The 18,656-nt window shown below is 35.9% G+C and overlaps 1 protein-coding gene across 4 annotated transcripts; it reads left to right on the forward strand.

The window, feature by feature from the left end:
• The first annotated feature begins 1,047 nt into the window (after positions 1-1,047).
• LOC131542343 (uncharacterized) lies at positions 1,048-18,269 on the forward strand. Of its 4 annotated transcripts, XM_058778957.1 has the most exons (17): positions 1,048-1,167; positions 2,081-2,165; positions 6,812-6,853; positions 7,214-9,421; positions 9,509-10,003; positions 10,082-10,113; positions 10,191-10,268; positions 10,401-10,590; positions 11,986-12,099; positions 12,232-12,413; positions 12,510-12,671; positions 12,746-12,952; positions 13,030-13,262; positions 14,016-14,082; positions 14,173-14,264; positions 14,353-14,515; positions 17,883-18,269. In XM_058778957.1, exons 2-17 carry the CDS (start codon positions 2,144-2,146, stop codon positions 17,940-17,942), a joined length of 4,347 nt encoding a protein of 1,448 aa, XP_058634940.1. In that variant the 5' UTR covers positions 1,048-1,167; positions 2,081-2,143; the 3' UTR covers positions 17,943-18,269. The 4 variants fall into 4 exon arrangements, with proteins under 4 accessions (XP_058634940.1, XP_058634926.1, XP_058634950.1 ...); XM_058778943.1 differs by having other exon boundaries at positions 7,214-10,003; XM_058778967.1 differs by having other exon boundaries at positions 7,214-10,003; positions 13,030-13,155; positions 14,014-14,082.
• Positions 18,270-18,656: the final 387 nt, after the last annotated feature.

The following is an 18,656-nucleotide window of genomic DNA, read 5'->3' on the forward strand; positions in this document are numbered from 1 at the left end:
ATGGTAACATCAAACGAAACAATAAAACATCTAATTCTCAATAAGCGCTTTTGTAGATGTCAGAAATAAAGTCAGTCTGGTTAGTAATGAGTGGAGCTGGTGATGCTGTTTGTGGAGTTGTTTAATCTTTCTCTGCTGAGATCATGAGAGATTTAATGTATTCTTTTATTTCAGTTGATTTCATCGAAGGCTGTGTCTGGAAGTCAGTTGTATGTTTGGAGAAGGTTCTTATAACAGAAATCTGTTAGCTGGGCGTGCACTCATGAGCTCATCATGTGAGAGCACTGTGATATCTCTGTGATAGTGTTGAGAAACAGGAAGTAGAATGTCCCCCAGCGACTGATATTTGAACTGCCTCCTCTTAACCTGCTCAACATTTTGGGTTCACAATGAGCTCACATATTACTCACACTGTGAGGATCACCGTATGAGAATGGTGTGATGTCACTGTGATCATCTCGTGACCTCACGTGTTGACTGGGTCCTGAGTCTTGTCTACGATGGACTGTACTTAATTTAACTGAGGGCACCATTACTTCATAGTAACCTGAGGCCCAGCTAACAGAATTTTGTTATAAGAACATTCTCCAAATATTCAGTGATGGTTCTGGGAACATAAAAATATCCAGTTTTCTTAATGTTAATAGAATGTTGTTTAAAGGTTAGTATGATGTTCCTGAAACATTCTTTCAATCCTTCAAACACCTGCTGTGAACAAGCACTGAAAGAAAGAGTCAGAGGTGGATAGTCCAGGGGTCAGAAAGTAAAATTCCTGACATATGTTTATTCCACCCATGAACTCAGCAGCTGATTTCACCAGAGGAGGAACCAAGTCATTCCTTTCAAGTTAAGAACAAGTCTCAAGTCAAATCCCAAGTCCTCAAAGAGTTAAAGTTAATGAGATAATTAACCGTCTAATTAAATGATGATTGTGCATTAGTGATGAACACCTGCTGTTATTGAGAATTACAGAGGATCAGATGTTGATGTTTTATTGGTTAAAATGATGCTACCATCATGGAGATCAGTGTTTGCTTTAGTTGGGCTCTTGACCCTTGAGTGCTGTGTTAGCTCTCTCTCTCTGTAGAAATGCGTAATTAAATATGGTTAAATACATTGAAATATGATCTTCGTATTTGTTTGAGATGATTTTGTAAGTGCATCTTGGTGAGTTGTTTTTGTGTATACATTTGAATATGAATTTGAATTCCAGAAGGAAGAACTGAAGAAATATGTAAAAAAAAAAAAAAATAGTTTCCTCATTTGATGAGCAGATAATTGTCATGTAAACATCTGATACAAATACTGTATATATCTGTGTAGTCAATTTAGTTGTGAAGGTCACTACATGTGAACTCATATCAGGTGAGACCATTTTAACAAGTTTTAGTGTTACTATCAATCAATCAATGTTGTCTTCAATAGCTGTTTACGATAATGTACGTTTCATGCTATTTTGGCTAAACATTTGAAATGCTTTGATTTTTAAGTCATCTAAATTTTTCATATTCATGCTGAGGATGAACTATTAATCTTTTCAAAACAAATATACTTCATCATACAGTATGTACTGATGTGTGATTTATGTGTAATAAGAGCATTAACAAAATCAGAGGGCTGCAATTACTAGCGATTTCTGAGTGAAAACTGTTTCTACACCATTTTTTAGTATAGCAAGCAAGTCTATAAATGTAGGCTTGCAAAAGCAAAGGTAAGTGTTTTAATCACTCCCACAATTGAGGAAAATGTGTAACTCTTGCAATCCAGGGTTGGTTGGCATTTTTTTGGTCTGCGTTAAATATCTCTGATGGATTCCCAAACACGAGAATGGCTGGCTCAGTGATTACAGATTCTTTAATAAACTGGAAGCAACAAACTGAATTTACTCCTTCTGTCATCTCAGAAGGGAGCTGGCTATGTACAATATTTATTAATAGTTATTATTATTTAGAATAGTAATTTCACCCCGTAGCTCATTTCTCATTGGTTAAACTGACAGTGTTTCACCCTCGCGCTATTACTATATTCCCCGCTCTCATCCTCACAGCTAATTTTTGTTTTGTCTCTTAATTTATTTCAGAAATGAATGCCTGATCCGGTTTGTTGAATAAATATTAAACACAGTGGACTATCAGACTCCATAATGACTTTCATTGTTTTTAAAAGTAAGTATTATTTTTTTTCTGTTTGGATTTAGAAAAATCATGTTGCATTTATTGAGTACTGACTAACAATTAAATATATGACAATTGACTAAGCTTTGGCTAAAACAATACATTATTCATTTTCTTAATGGAAATTTGGGTGTATTTTATCAGCTCACATATTTTTTGTTAAAACTATATAAATGTGTGTGTGTGTGTGTGTGTATGTGTATGTATATATATATATATATATATATATGGTTTAAACCAAGGGAAATTGGTTTACTCAAATGGTTTGAGTTACCCTAACTTGTTGGGTTTTACAGTGTATATATATATATATATATATATAATTACATAATTATCCTATATTACTTGTACATGTCTTATATACAACTCTAAGAAAAATAGTTCATTGCAACAAAGAAAACAATCAACCTATACTGCAACAATAGTATTATATTATACACATATTTTTATACATATATTTTTATACATATATATTTTTATACAATTATAATATATAAGATAGTTTTAATTCAAATCAAATTTCATGTCAATTTCATTTGTAAGTAACACTACAAGAAGTCACTTCAGTCAGCGCCCCAAATCATCGATGAGTATATAGGCATATTTATCAAAATTTGGGGCAGATTGAGGTGAGAGGACACAGTTTTTCGAGGGGAATGAGTGGAGAAAACTAACAATGGCATGTTTCTGTAATTTATTTTCACGATAAATCTTGGTGAGTTCATATTTTTCTCATGTGTATACATTTTGCCCGCTGTGTCTGATTGCCATTAGTACAGTGACAGTCTAATTCAGTTTGTGGACTAAATATGACTGAATTAATGAGCCGGTGGTCTGTCGATTTGTCTTAGGCAACTTTGTCAGATTTTCCCTTAGTAGCGCAAAATTATAGCTATATCTATCGAATCGATACATCCTACCCCATTGAAAAATCCCACTGCGGGTTTCTGTAACTTTGCCCAAAATTCTTATTAGGCAATAGTAGGACTATTTTACAGTGCAAAATTCCTCATTAGATTGTCCTACCACTATAAAATGAACAGGATGATTTGACAGTGCCAAATACCTTATCAAAATAAACTGGTGAGATTATTTTGCAATGCAAATTACCTTATCAGATTGTCCTACCAGTATAAAAATAAACAGATATGATGATTTAGTTTAATATGTTGTTCATGGTGTCATTTTGTTAACATTGAACAATGAACAATGCATTTATTACACTATTTTCATGTTAGTTCACAGTGCGTTAACTAATGTTAACAAACCCAACTTGTGATTTTAATAATGCATTAGTAAATGCTGAAATGAACATTAACTAAGATTAATAAATGCTGTAGAAGTATTGTTCCTTCTTAGTTCATGTTTACTAATGTTAACTAATGAACCTTACTGTAAAGTGTTACCAGCGCTTTAACTACCCAGAAAAGCGCTATATAAATGTAACAAATTATTATTATGCTGCAATTTTTAAATAAATCTTATTTCAAATTTACAGTATATTATCATCTTTTTATTTATTTATTTTTTTATTTATTATTTGTTATTGAGCTCATTTAGAATCATGCAGAACAATATAGAAAAGTGAATGTTAATAAAAAAAATAATAAAAAAAAATAATATCATACAACACAGAGGCACATAACACAAAATTATCTCATTAACTTTAACTCTTTGAGGACTTGGGATTTGACTCGAGACTTGTTTGTGACTTGAAAGGAATGACTTGGTTCCTCCTCTGGTGAAATCAGCTGCTGAGTTCATGGGTGGAATAAACACATGGCAGGACTTTTACATTCTGACCCCTGGACTTTACACCTCTGCCAAACACTGGGTCAAAACAACCCAGATGCTGGCTTTGTCCCTTTTCAACCCAGCACTGGGTTATATTTAACTAAGCATGTTTTAGAGTGTAGTGCTGCAGATTGTAATCAATTCAAATGATACAGGGAAATACGCTTATAAACTATTTTAAATGAATAATTTGTTCCCCAAACACTTTTTTGCTCATAAACACATTTAGGATGTTCTTTTTGATGTTGCAACATTCAAAATGTGCCCATCTTGTCACAACAAAAGGGACCCAGAGGCAAAGGCAAGTCAAACAGAGGATTTATTGTCCACAAAGGAAAATAACTCAGGAGAAACTGGAACATAGAAGTAGACTTGACTTGTGCGTGAGGGAGTGCAGTCCCAGTCGGAAAGGCGAGTGGTGACTATCACAGAGTGCTGTACAGTCCGGAGAGCTGTGCCCGAAGGCAAACGAAGCACTGGCAGCAGGTAACTAGGAGACTGGGCAGAAATCTGGTAAAACACTCAACAGGACTCGTCTTGACTAGACAGCACAGTACTTGACACAACAGAGCTACGGAAGTGTTAGAAAGAGAGTTGGCAGACTGTCCGCGAAGCACAATAAACTGGCAAAGACGCCTAGTAACACGCAGAGAAAAATAGAGGAGCCAATCCGCATTAAAAAAGGAACCGGTGCCGCCCCAATCAGCGCGAGGATAGCAGCGCAAGAAATAGAAAGGAAAAGAAAACTAGAGTCAAACCTGGCTCATTACACAGCTACTACAGCTCTCACACTATACCTGAAAATAAAAGAGATGTATTAGTGAATTAGTATATCTAAAACAATAAACAATGTAGAATGTAATATGTAAAACTTTTTTTTTTTTACTTTAATGTAATATATTTAATATTCTATAAATATAAATATTATAAACTTTACAACTTCATTTATACAACAAAATTCCTTTTTTAAAATTATTTATTTTTACAATTTCAATCATGCTTTGGGTAGGATTGTCCATTCCAACATGCTGCAAATCACACGGTAGTCCTCTGAATTAAAAATAAATATGTTAACATTTAAATAGTTAAATATGAATTAATTGAAATACATACATTCATTGAATTCATACTGTACTACATGTCAACTTATAGTACACTAATCTTGAAAAATACCATCTCAGACGTGTTCTGAAATGACATTAAATAACATTAAATTCTTACATTATACTTTTCGCGGTCTTCAGGTCTATCCTCTCTGTGACTTTGGATATGCTTACTTCTTTAAATACTTTTTTTCATAGTGTAAATAGCATCTTTAGAGGTGTACTAGTCTACATGACATACTTTACAATACATTCATTATGACAGTATCACAGAATAACAACAGCATGCACCTCGACATCTAAGAATTGTGCAGGTTATTTTCATGCATGCTAAGCTGACTGCTTCAGACATGGTCTGAACATTGCTGATTGTTCCTGTCAGCAGGTATTGTTCAGCAAACTGAAACATTAAATGATAGATGATATTAATCCAATTCATTATGACATTTTTAGACCTGAAGCCACTTTTGCAAATATTTGAATACATACATTCAATACCAAAACTCCACAACTGCTAGAATCCATCTGCAGGTTGTGTTTCAGAGTCTGTAATTGATCACTGGTGCTGGCTGACTTCATAATTTGACCGTAAACAGTTCTCATTACTGCTAGCTGTCTTGGTATAATAAAAGCTAACAGAAATAGTCAAGAACATGCTTTACATGAAGAAGTCCACACACAAGTAAAAAAAAAAAATATGGGCGTGTTGTTCAGCGTGACAAAAATGATACAACATTGTTGTGCACATGCACAGGAAGCCCTGATTAGGACAGTCTGATGGGTCGGATGAAATGTCAGCACACCATCTTTAGCTTTGATTACGGCGCACATTCGTTGTGGAATTGTTTTGACAGCTATGTGCAATTTCAACACATTTATTTCCATCCAGAGTTGTGTTCATTTTTGACTGAGATCTTGTATTGATGATGGGAAAGTCGAACCAGATATTCGGCTTGTCTTTGTTCCGACAGTAGCAAATATGCATTTAATGTATTTAATGAAAATTAAATAAGAAAATAAGAGAAAGTTAGTATAATCTAAGGGGATTGTATATGTTTAAAAAAGTAAAGGCAAGAACTAATGTAAAAAGTAGGTGTTTATCTGTCAAAGGGGAAAATCTATGGAATAAATGTGATAAGGAATTAAAAGTATTTAATTCCCTTTGCAAATTTAAGAAAATGTATAAAAATAAGGTGATAAATACTTATATGAGTCAGTATCAATAAATTGTGAATGTACTGTTAAAATATTGAAGTAATAGCTGGAATGTGTATTTTTCTTATTATGTTTGTTTTGAATTATGTATGTACACTTTGGGAAATGTTTATGTAATATTGTTTATCTTGTATTATCTAACTTAGTGAAAAGTGTCGCTCATCAGTTAACTATGTGTAAAGGGTAGGCATAATAAGCAAGGCTTCGGCCTACACCATTTTCGGTAATTATTTATTTCTTTTGTGAAAAGTTGTCTGTGAGGAGCGAAATAAAATTATTTATATATATATATATATATATATTTGTTCATAGCCTAAACAGCAAATAAATAAATAAAATCATTTTATTGGTTAATCCACTATTATTGCACCAGATATATATTGTTTGAAACTTAACAGTCAGTCCTAAATATCTGGTTTGAAAAACAATTCAGATAATTCAGATTTGCGTGCAGTGTGAGTGAGGTCCAAGTATAACTGAGAAAAGCATTACAAATTTTAATATTTGTCTTCTTTTTTATGGCAGGTGTTCTGCAGTCACTGTTGACTCTCATCTCTTTAATCCTGTGTAAGTGTAAGCCAGTAGTGTTTGATTTGTTTTTATTTATGTATTTATTTATTTCAAATACAATTGGTTACAATACATTTTCAAATACAATTAATTTCTCAGTACTTAGTCAAAGTCAAAACTCTATGCAGCTGTCTATGTAGGAATGCAACTCAACAGATCAGTTATTCATATTACAATTTATCAAAAAAAATAAACAGTGTAGTCCATAGAACCTACAGTTTTACAAACTGAAAAAAAAAAAAAAACTCAGTATAAACTCATATGTTTCAAATTAAATGTGATAAACATGCTGGAGATTAATTCATCTTGTTTGTCATTTGTATATTCTGACTTTAATCACATTTTTCTTGTCCTCAGGTTTCATATCCACCACTGCAGATGAGCCAAGAGCAGCAGTTAGTCCAGTTTTGGACTGTAAGCTTGATAATGAAACATACATCTGCACTGGTGCTCAGTACCGCATGTACTGCAACACAACAATGCATCGTTTCTACTTACAGAGATACCAAAACCAATACCAGTACCACTGTATGAGTAATGACTGTATATGTGTTGGTAATAAGGACACCTGTGCGTGCTACTATAATACTACATCCTGCTTCTGTGAGATTTTTAGCAATAGCATCACTGTCCCTACAGCAGTTAGGCCAGTTTTGGACTGTGAGCTTAATAATGACACGTACATCTGCATTGGTGCTCAGTACCACATGTACTGCAACACATCATTGCATTATTTTAGCTACAACAAATATCAGTACCAAAGCCAATACCAGTACCGATGCTGGAGTAGTAACTGTGACTGCCATTTTAATAAGGACTCCTGTAGGTGCTACAATCATACTTCATCCTGCTTCTGTACAAATCACAGCTATAGCATCGCTCTCTCTTCATCACGTAATCCAGTCACAATCCCTCACTGTCTGCTTTATAATGACACATACATCTGCACTGGTGCTCAGTACCGCATGTACTGCAATACAAAACTGCATAATTTTTCCTATCAGAGTAATCAAAACCAATATCAATGCAGTAATAATTGTGACTGCCGTGGAAATATGGACACCTGTACAACTTATAGTAGCAATTTGCCCTCTTGTTTTTGCGAGAATGATGGCAATAACATCACCATCCCTACAGCAGTTAGTCCAGTCACAGACCCTGACTGTGTGCTCTATAATGATACATACATCTGCACTGGTGCTCAGTACCGCATGTACTGCAACACAAGAATGCATTATTTCTCCTACCAGAGATATCAGTACCAAGACCAGTACCAGTGTGTGAATAATAACTGTAACTGTATTGGTAATAAGGACACCTGTACATGCTACAGTAGCACTTTGTCCTCCTGCTTCTGTGAGACTTATGGCAATAGCATTGCTCTCACTACAGAAGTCAGTCCAGCTTATGGCTGTGTGCTTTATAATGACACATACATCTGCACTGGTGCTCAGTATCGCATGTACTGCAACACAAGAATGCATAGTTTCAACTACCAGACATATCAGTACCAATGCTGGAATAATAACCGTACATGCATTGGTAATAAGGACACCTGTACATGCTCTAGTAGCACTTTGTCCTCCTGTTTCTGTGAGACTTACGGCAATAGCATTGCTCTCGCTAGGCAAGTTAGTCCAGCTTATGGTTGTGTGCTTTATAATGACACATACATCTGCACTGGTGCTCAGTATCGCATGTACTGCAACACAAGAATGCATGATTTCTACTGCCGGAGATATCAGAACCAAAACCAATGTGAATACCGATGCTGGAATAATAACTGTGACTGCCGTGGTAATAAGGACACCTGTATGTGCTACAGTAACACTTTATCTTCCTGCTTTTGTGAGACATATGGCAATAGCATCATCATCCCTACAGCAGTTAATCCATTGAGAGTCTCTCAGTGTGAGCTTTATAACGATACATACATCTGCACTGGTGCTCAGTATCGCATGTACTGCAACACAAGAATGCATGATTTCTACTACCAAAGATCTAGATACCAAGATCAGTACCAGTGTGTGAATAATAATTGTAACTGCATTGGTAATCAGGACACCTGTACATGTTCTGGTAGCACTTTGTCCTCCTGTTTCTGTGAGACTTACGGCAATAGCATTGCTCTCTCTAGGCAAGTTAGTCCAGCTTATGGTTGTGTGCTTTATAATGACACATACATCTGCACTGGTGCTCGGTACCGCATGTACTGCAACATAACAGTACATTATTTTAGCTACTGGAGGTATCAGAACCACAACCAAAACCAAAACCCGTACCAATGCTGGAATAACTGTGACTGTCGTGGAAATGTGGACACCTGCATGTGCTCCAGTAGCTCTTTGTCATCCTGCTTCTGTACAAATTACAACAATACCATCACCATCCCTGCAGCAGTTAGTCCAGTCACAGGCCCTGACTGTGTGCTCTATAACGATACATACATCTGCACTGGTGCTCAGTACCGCATGTACTGCAACACAAGAATGCATGACTTTTCCTACCAGAGATATCAGTACCAAGATCAGTACCAGTGTGTGAATAATAACTGTAATTGCGTAGGTAATAAAGACACCTGTACATGTTCTAGTAGCATTTTGTTCTCCTGCTTCTGTGAGACTTACGGCAATATCTTTGCTCTCACTACAGCAGTAAGTCCAGTCTATGACTGTGTGCTTTATAATGACACATCATACATCTGCACTGGTGCTCAGTACCACATGCACTGCAACACAGCTGTACATGATTTGTATTACAGTAGAAACGAGCACCGCTGTACAAGCAATACCTCTTACTGCCGTGGAAATAAGGAAACTTGTACGTGCAACTATAGTACGTCATCATCCTGCTTCTGTACAAATTATGGAAATACCATCCCTGCAGCAGTTAGTCCGGTCTATGACTGTGTGCTTTATACTGACACATACATCTGCACTGGTTCTCAGTACCGCATGTACTGCAACACAAGAATGCATAGCTTCAACTACCAGAGGTATAGATACCAAAACCAATACCAGTGTGTGAATAATAACTGTGACTGCCGTGGAAATAAGGACACCTGCACATGTTCTAGTAGGACTTTCTCCTCTTGTTTCTGTGAGTATAACATCTCAACCCCAACCACAATCAGTCCAACTACTGCAGGTGAGCATGTTTCTACACTGAAATTCTCTCTATGATTTTACTGTATTTATGTTGAATTGATGAATTCCCTCATTTCAGTTCTGAATATCACACTGCCGAATCAATGCATGGTAAGCTGAATATTTCAGTTAACAGTGCACTTTCAGAGTCTTTCAGTTTTACTTGTAAATCTCAATTGTGATTTCAGAGTCAGACCTCAGAAGGATGTCTTCAAAATCTTCTTGACCAGATAGAGAACATTACAGCTCAAGTGCTTCCTGTGACTGTAAGACTTGAAGGGAAAAATGATAAAATAAGCAGATCATATCCAGACAGTGATTGACATAGCAGTGCAGTCTTGTTGGCTTTGTTGACATTCACATGCACAGTAACTCTGTTTATCTGATTAATGAATTAGACTGTGATGAGCATTTTGACTGTGGCCTTCAACGCTTCAGAGACGATTTTAGAGTCATCATCATTATCAAACCCAACTGAACTAGCCTCCTATGGAAACCGTATGTTAAAAACCAGTGAGAAACTCATTTCTACATTAGTGAAGCCAACAGACACAAGTGACAATGTCAGTTTCACTCTTCCAACTGTAGGTAAGTGGAGACACAATTATTATTGATGATAAAACTAAGATTATACATGATGTCAGTGACTTTATTTAGTCTAGAGAGCAGCGGGTCAGACAGCAGCAGTGATAAAGATAGCTACATTACTATGTACAAAACATACTTATTTTATTTTATTTTTTTTAAATGGAAGCAACAAAGTATACTTTGTTGTTGATGTCAAAGGTCAGTATTTTTGTGCAAATTCATTGACTTCAGTCACAGCCTTGGATGAAATCAACACAAGATAAAAGAAGACATTCAATCTCTCAGGATCTCAGCAGACAACTCCACAAACAGCATCACCAGCTTCACACGTTACTAACCAGACTGACTTTAAATGTTGATGTTTTAGTTTTGCTTGAATTACCATTATCGAGGTCAGTGTTTGCTTTAGTTGGGCTCTTGACCCTTGACTTAAAACATTAAAATTGTTTTGGCTGACATAACTGTGTGTTTGTGCAGACGTGTTAGTTATGGCAAAAAACAAAATAAAAAAAAAAAAAAGCAAAGGGAAAGCGTGATCAGGGTTTGGTTATGTTTCAATAAAAACATAATCAGCATATAGTGACTTGAATAACTGATGTAATTTGAAGTATTAGTTACTGGTAGGTTTATTAGTTAGTATATGATGATGCAATTTTATATTTTTAGTGTCTATTTACTTTTAAAAGTCTTTCAGATTAGTTTTAAAACTGATGAATCAAGCTTTATATTTTGTGACCATCAAAAGTTTCAACTAATCAAAGACTACACTCTGAATCAAATCAGTTATAAAAGTCACTAAGTGCTGGTGATTTCTTTACTGAAACCTCACCATCAACACCCGATTGCCGTAACTAACATTTTTAAACAAAAACAGTTATGTCAGCCAAAAAAATTCTAATGTTTTAAGTCAAGGGTCAAGAACCCAACTAAAGAAAACACTGACCTCGATAATGGTAATTCAAACAAAACTAAAACATCAACATCTAAAGTCAGTCTGGTTAGTAACGTGTGAAGCTGGTGATGCTGTTTGTGGAGTTGTTTAATCATCCTCTGCTGAGATCTTGAGAGATTTAATGTGTTCTTTTATCTTCAGTTGATTTCATCTAAGGCTGTGGCTGAAGTCAGTTGTAGTTCTTGTATTTATGCTCGTCTCGTCTCTTTTTTCTGTTCTTCTTTCTCTTTCTTTCAGTGATTCAGTTTGTTAACAGCAGGTGTTCTTCATTAATGTTCAATCATCACTCAATTACTAAACTAATTATCTCATTAACTTTAACACTGCTTCAGTGTTACTTTTTAACACTCTGAGTGTGGATTATATATACACTGGGGGTTTATTAATAATAATAAATATTTAAAATAACTAACTATAGCATATTCTTGTTTGTGTTTAATCAGAGGGTCAAGTCTTCATGGTTGGACCACAGGTCACCTTAGATAAAATCCCTCAACTTGACACGAAAAATTCTTCTGTGGACATTGATCTCATTGGGATCGCCAAGAACAACATTGGTATGTCAATTTTTTCTATGTGGTTAAAAATTGTAGAAAGAGACATTATACCATCACCACTAAACCATATTTACTTTTTTGATAGTTTTTGTTGTTTTTACATACTTTCACATTTCTATTTCTGTCACACAGGATCTGCTGCTGTGGCTTTCATGAGCTTCAACACGATGGAGAATCTTCTGAAGCCAGACTTCTTCAACACATCAAACAACATGACTAAAACCATGATGTCCACTGTGATCTCAGCTACTCTTCCCAAAACCACCAACACTAAACTCACCAAACCAGTCAACTTCACCTTCAGACACATCAGAGTGAGAGACTGTGCTCAGATAAAACAAAAACAGATTTCAGAGTAATATCTGAAAACATCTAAGATTCTGTGTTTTAATATTTTCTTCTGTTTGCAGGAGTTTGATCCCAGCGGTTCTCTGTCCTGTGTGTACTGGAATATCAGCGAGTGGATTGTAGATGGTTGTTCTGTTTTAAAGATCAACAGCAGCTACACTGTGTGTTCCTGTGTTCATCTGTCCACATTCGCTCTCATCATGCAAACCAGCCGCCCACCAGAGGTACAGAACATTTCTAGTGAACACTGAAGAGCAGCACAGATGTGGCACTCATGTTCTCTGACATGTTTTCTCAGAGCGACCCACTGCTGGAGCTGTTGAATTTGGTGTGTGTGATCGTGGGGCTGGTGTTCTTCACTTTGGCCCTGTTGACCTTTGCCCTTTGTCAGTGGAGTCCTGGAGTGAATAATGTGGCTCGAATCAATATCTGCATCAGTCTTCTGCTGGCTCACCTTCTGTTCCTGCTCACACAGCGGTTCCTGAGCCTCATACAGCCTCAGCAGGTGAGAATGATGAAGGAGCCCTACAGCTTAGCACAGCCTCACTGAGAATCATCATAACCGTCTCTCATGGTCTCCAGGTGTTGTGTGGCGTGATCGCAGGCCTTCTGCACTTCCTCTTTCTCTCCGGCTTTGTGTGGATGTTCATTGAAGCTGTGCTGCTCTTCATCTGTGTGAAGAACCTATCACAGATCAGCTCCAAAAAGAGGGAGGTGCTTAGAAATGGATTCCTGTGTGTGATTGGATATGTGGTTTCACTGGTTGTGGTGTGTGTGTCTGTCGGTCTGGTTCCTGAAGGATACGGCAATGAACAGTGAGTTGTTTTGTTGTTGTTGTTGTTTGTTTAATGATTATTGATTTAATTAGATGAAATAAAGACAAAAGGTGTGTTTGACTTTAGCTGTGGCTGGATGTAACCAATCAGTGTCAGTTGCAATCAGGGGAGGAGCTGAAAGTAGAGATGTGAAGTTAAACACTTTCTGCTTCCAGTAGTGACGCTCACGTAGTATTTGCTGCTTTTAAATCACTCTTGCTGTATTTTGACAGTGATGTGGCGTCCTCTCAAGTCATACAACATGTCTAACTGGCATGCACTGCTTCAAGTCAGACAGTGATTTGTGCAGCATCTGTGCAGCCAACCTGATCTCACAGAATTCCGTGTAATGGATCTGTGCGTGGTTCACAGCTGATGCCTGTCACTGACTTACATTGATATCACTTCTGTGAGCCCATCACGGAATTTTCGGCGATTCCGTGATACCACCACAGATTCGGGGGTTAAGAGTCTGTGGTCATTACACGGAATACTGTGAGATCAGGTGGTGCAGCACTGCATGAAGTCCAACACACTTTTTAGTTTATGACCAACAGTTCAAAGGTATTTTAAAACAGTGCTGCTTTTTGATTAATACATTTTATACAGTTTTAAAAAAATCACCCTGAATAAAATACATTTATAGTTTGTTTATTTATAGTTGCTTTTCCAGTAGTATATCACCAGTCAGCAACTGAAATAATATAATAACTGAAATAATTAATAGAAAATATTATGTTTTCCTCTGAATAGCTGCTGGATTAAACTGGAAAAAGGATTTATCTGGAGTTTTCTGGGTCCTGTTTGCGTCATACTAGCAGTAAGTTCTAGTTACAGACATTCTTCACATGGACTGTTGAAACCAAAATACTAAAGTGATCTTAGATTTAAGTTTCTTCCTTTTCTGCAGTTAAACATTATTATCTTCGTCAAGATCATCATTACTCTGAACTCAACTCTCAAAAATCTCAACGCTGAAATTTCACAGATGAAACAAACCAAGTAATATGCATTGTTTGTAGTTCTACCACTCTTAATAAAACAATATTCAGTGAAGACACATTAACTTTCTTTCTCTGTTTCTCTGCAGTATAATGGTGTTTAAAACACTGGCTCAGTGTGTTGTTCTTGGTTGCCCCTGGATTCTGGGTTTCTTCACTAATGGCAGTAAGGTGCTGGAGATCCTCTTCCTGATCTTGAACTCCCAGCAGGGAACCTTCATCTTCCTGATCTACTGTGTCCTCAATCATGAGGTCAGACATTATTCAGTTTACATGTGTAATCTCTGATTTCAGAGAGGAATGTCTGAGGCAGTTTGTTTAATCTGTTAAGCCCGGCTCACACTACAGGATTTTTAGCCTGATCTCAGCCCTTTTACCCCCTCCTTGTCGAGCACCTCGATTGGTGCCGATGTTCGGCGCGGATTATCTGGTAATGTGAGGCGTTCGAATCTTGCACCTCCCGATCTGCTCGCACACAAATCGGGGCCTCCCCCATCATATCTAACATGTTTGATATTTAGCATGCTAGCTAACATATGTAAACATCACTGAAATATCAAAGGCGATCTGCTGCGTGAGATCAAGTGAGTCGCTCCCTCTGGCATGATAATCGTAATAATATCTTGTAGTGTGTGATGTGCCACGATTTTCAAATCTTGTAGTGTGCGCATGTTTAAGATTTGAGGGAAGAAAATCTGCGAAGATTCTCCTTATGTGTGTGCTGCAGCCAGATTTCATAATCGGTTAGGATTTTAAAACTCCTGTAGTGTGAGCTGGGCTTTACTCTTCCAAATCCTTCCTGTGATGGAATGTTCAAATGAGCCAAGAATCTTCAAACTCCAACCGTCAAAAATTGAAATTTCAACAGACAGACCATACATTTGATTTCCAATCTTTAAACAATTTCACGCTTGCATTTAAAATGTCAATGCTTCTCATAGCAGATATGCATATAAACCGCTTTTTAATTAACAGAGTAGAATAATCATGGCTAATAGTAAGACATGCAAACCAAACTGGACGCAAGAACAGCTGTTACTTCTTGCCCAACTGGTTAATGAAAAGGATATAATCAAAGGAAAATTTGGAGTTGGGATAACCCCCAAACCCTAAAGGTGATATCTTTTTTAAAAGCTCATTATCATCAAATGTTTCTAAAATGTTTATATTCTGAGGCAGATTGCCGGCAGCAGCCATTTTTGGATAGTTGTGAGTTGGTCCTAACATTTCACAGATTTAGGAGCTAGTTTTAGCACTAAAACGCTATGTGAAATACTCTAAGCGCAAACATTTAGCAGTCCTAAATTTAGGACTGACACGCCCATTATTTTTAAGATTTTCTCCTAAATCGGCAAGTTAGGAGCTACTTTTAGCCTTAAGATGTTTTGTGAATACGGCAGGGTGGCCTTAAAAAGTGTTAATGTCTTAAATTCAATAATTAGATTCAGTGGGTCTTAAATATCTTCACCAGTCTGACGGACCCAGTGACTGTTTACAATCATTGGACAGACGGAAGATTCCCCGCGCTGTAGTTACTGCGTCATCAGAGAGAATTACGGTAACAGAATGCAGGTCGAATACCACCAGCACGCTGACAAGCCTCCTAGCTGCTTTAAATGGATTAATGCAAGTTTACTGAAAAATTGCTCGAGGATTTTACTTGCCTGACGGGACAAATAGCCTGATTAAAACTTAAGTGACATTTTATTACATTCGGCGTAAACAGCGATCGATAATGGATAGTGTATTTCTGGTATCAATGTTGCGCTGTTGAGGCTCATGCTGCCTGTCTCTGTGAGAGACTTATATTGAGAAATCAAATCAATTGAGCATAACGGCAAACATAAAGAAACTCACAGAATGAAAATAGTTCCAAACAAAGATCAGAAGTGTTGCACATTCTCCAAGCAGCACTCGCATTTTTGTTACTGAATGATTCAATGTTTTGAATGAATCGGTTGAATGAATAAGTGACTTACCGCCACCTACTGGTGGTTTAGTTAGTTTAAAAGTATGCATTTTTCCACCAACATTTCTTATTTGTATATTCAAAAAAATTTATTTAAAACATTAATCTCATAACATTATATATTGCGGTTGTAAATTTGTAGTGCAAATTATTTAATTTGATTGCTAAAAGCCCTGTTGTGTATATTAAATTTCTTCATCAGTTGTAAGAATTTGACATGAAAGATGACGCATACATTTAATAAGGTTAAAAAATATTGGACTTTATGGAGGTAAATAACAACCTGGGGTAAATATTAAAAACATGCAGATTTAAATATGTAAAAGCTGAATAGAAAACTGATGAAAATATTGCTTCATTTACACCACCAAAAATATTGCTGATGCGGAGCTTTTGAGGGATATTTTGTATGGGATATTGTCTGCAGATATGAAAATTTCTCTGTATATCGTAATAACAATAAATAGCATTTTTGACAGCGATGATATTTTGTTTTCTTTTTAAATTTAAAAACACATTAAATATTACATTAACGCATGTAATATAATGTGTATTTCCTTCACAGGTTTGGTCTTAAATTTTACATAAGGTGGTATTAAAAAGGTCTTAAAAAGTCTTAAATTTAATTTGTTCATATCTGTAGACACCCTGTACGGGCCCTGGTCAGCAAAGTGTATATGGGTCTGCGTCAGTTCAGCAAGATCATCAGATTATTGAAATGGAAACATTTCTGAGAGACACTATGTCCCAGAAACAGCTTAATGCTTTCAATTGAAAAGATTTAACACACTAGATCACCAAGGTCAACAAACATTTGCGAATACGAAACAACTTCTTTATATAAATCTCCAATTAGTGAAAGTATAAATCCTTTAGTTTAAGCATGATTTTGTGAATATAGCCTATAAATAAATAGGAATATGCCTATACAAAATATCTACTTTCCAGAAAGGGAAATAATCAGCAAAGAACAACCAACAGAAGATAATACAACAAACCAAAGTAGATTTAAAAAAATAATAAAAAAAATAAATAATAGCCTGTAAATAATTATTATTATTTTTTTGTTAATTAACCCAGTTCCCCATGTGCCCATGGTTACGTGGTTAATTGTTCTGAGAGTCGATGCAACTTTATTTTCCTCTCCTGAATTTTTCAGCAACTCTTTTCATTTTCAGTCAATATTAAAAAAACAAATGTTACGTTAAGTTGTGCATTTACATTCTATACGTTTAGAGCCATTAGAGTGCCACCCTCAGGCTGAATTACTCTAAAATGACAGAACACTTTTGGCAGAGGTCTAGCATTCTCATGTAAAACTTTGGCTACTAGCAGTTAATCATACGTTAGTCATATAGCCTACGATACGACCCAGAATCTGCCCTAACAAAATTTAGAGTCAGGAGCCGCTACTGCTTAGTACTGGTTTTTATCATCCCACTCCATAGGACAACCATTTCAGTGTTTCCAGAGACAATATAAGAACGAAAAGTAAAATATTTACTTCTGAAAGCGCGAACCTAGTATCTAAAGCCACTTTTTCTTACCTGCTTATTATGAATAATCTCCATTCAGTTTCATGAGTTTCAGAGGTTAAATTGATCTCATGAAGTCACTCAGCTCATCTCGTATCGTCTCATTCTTATCCAGGTCAGGCAGCAGTACAGGAAGTTCTTCAGATGTCTTTACTGTGAACACAAGAAACACTGAGAACTACAGCATCATGTTCAGGAAATGAGTGAAGTGCCATTATCATACAGTAAAATACCACTACACCAGAATCAATGCTTTTACATATTACATGACAGTTTCTGCTTTTATTTGTAAATGAGCAATTATACAATTATTATTTCATAGCTGTCACTCATTTTGATGTAAATCTATTCACTTTTAACTTGTGTGTGATTTATTGTACTTCAGCCCCCTTAAGTGTTTTATGTTTCCTTTTAATTGTCTTTATTATTGTGAAAGAATATTTAGTGTGACGATGGCTGATGATTTGTAATTCGTATTATTAATCAGTAAATAATCTATGAACGTTTCCTTGAGATTTTCTTTTCAGGTTTATTGATTTATATGCATACATGCATAAGCGCACACACACACACACACACACACACACATATATATATATATATATAAAATATACATACATTAATTTGGTATAATTTATTCAACAGCAATTAGATGACTTCTTATATGCACTACTGGGGACTTCAGAGGATATATAGTATGATAATATCATATAATCAAATTTAGTCATAAGCATGTTTTATGTGGATACATTATCTTTGAATGAATGATATCAGAGTTTAGATGTATCAATATATCTCTGTTTAGAATCAACTTTACATACTTCGAAAAGCATCACTAGTTATAGAGTAACAGAGAGATTACATATTTCTGATATTAATTTCACAACAT

The sequence above is a fragment of the Onychostoma macrolepis genome, chromosome 01 (assembly GCF_012432095.1).
Source record: "Onychostoma macrolepis isolate SWU-2019 chromosome 01, ASM1243209v1, whole genome shotgun sequence".
In the NCBI taxonomy this organism is placed as follows: domain Eukaryota; kingdom Metazoa; phylum Chordata; class Actinopteri; order Cypriniformes; family Cyprinidae; genus Onychostoma; species Onychostoma macrolepis.

What these genes read in the sequence shown, in the direction of transcription:
- LOC131542343 (XM_058778943.1), top strand. Translation starts at nt 2,144, where the DNA reads ATGACTTTCATTGTTTTTAAAA. An exon ending in GCCTCATACAGCCTCAGCAG is followed by an intron (nt 12,953 to 13,029) that starts GTGAGAATGATG and finishes CATGGTCTCCAG; the next exon opens with GTGTTGTGTGGCGTGATCGC. An exon ending in ACTGTGTCCTCAATCATGAG is followed by an intron (nt 14,516 to 17,882) that starts GTCAGACATTAT and finishes ATTCTTATCCAG; the next exon opens with GTCAGGCAGCAGTACAGGAA.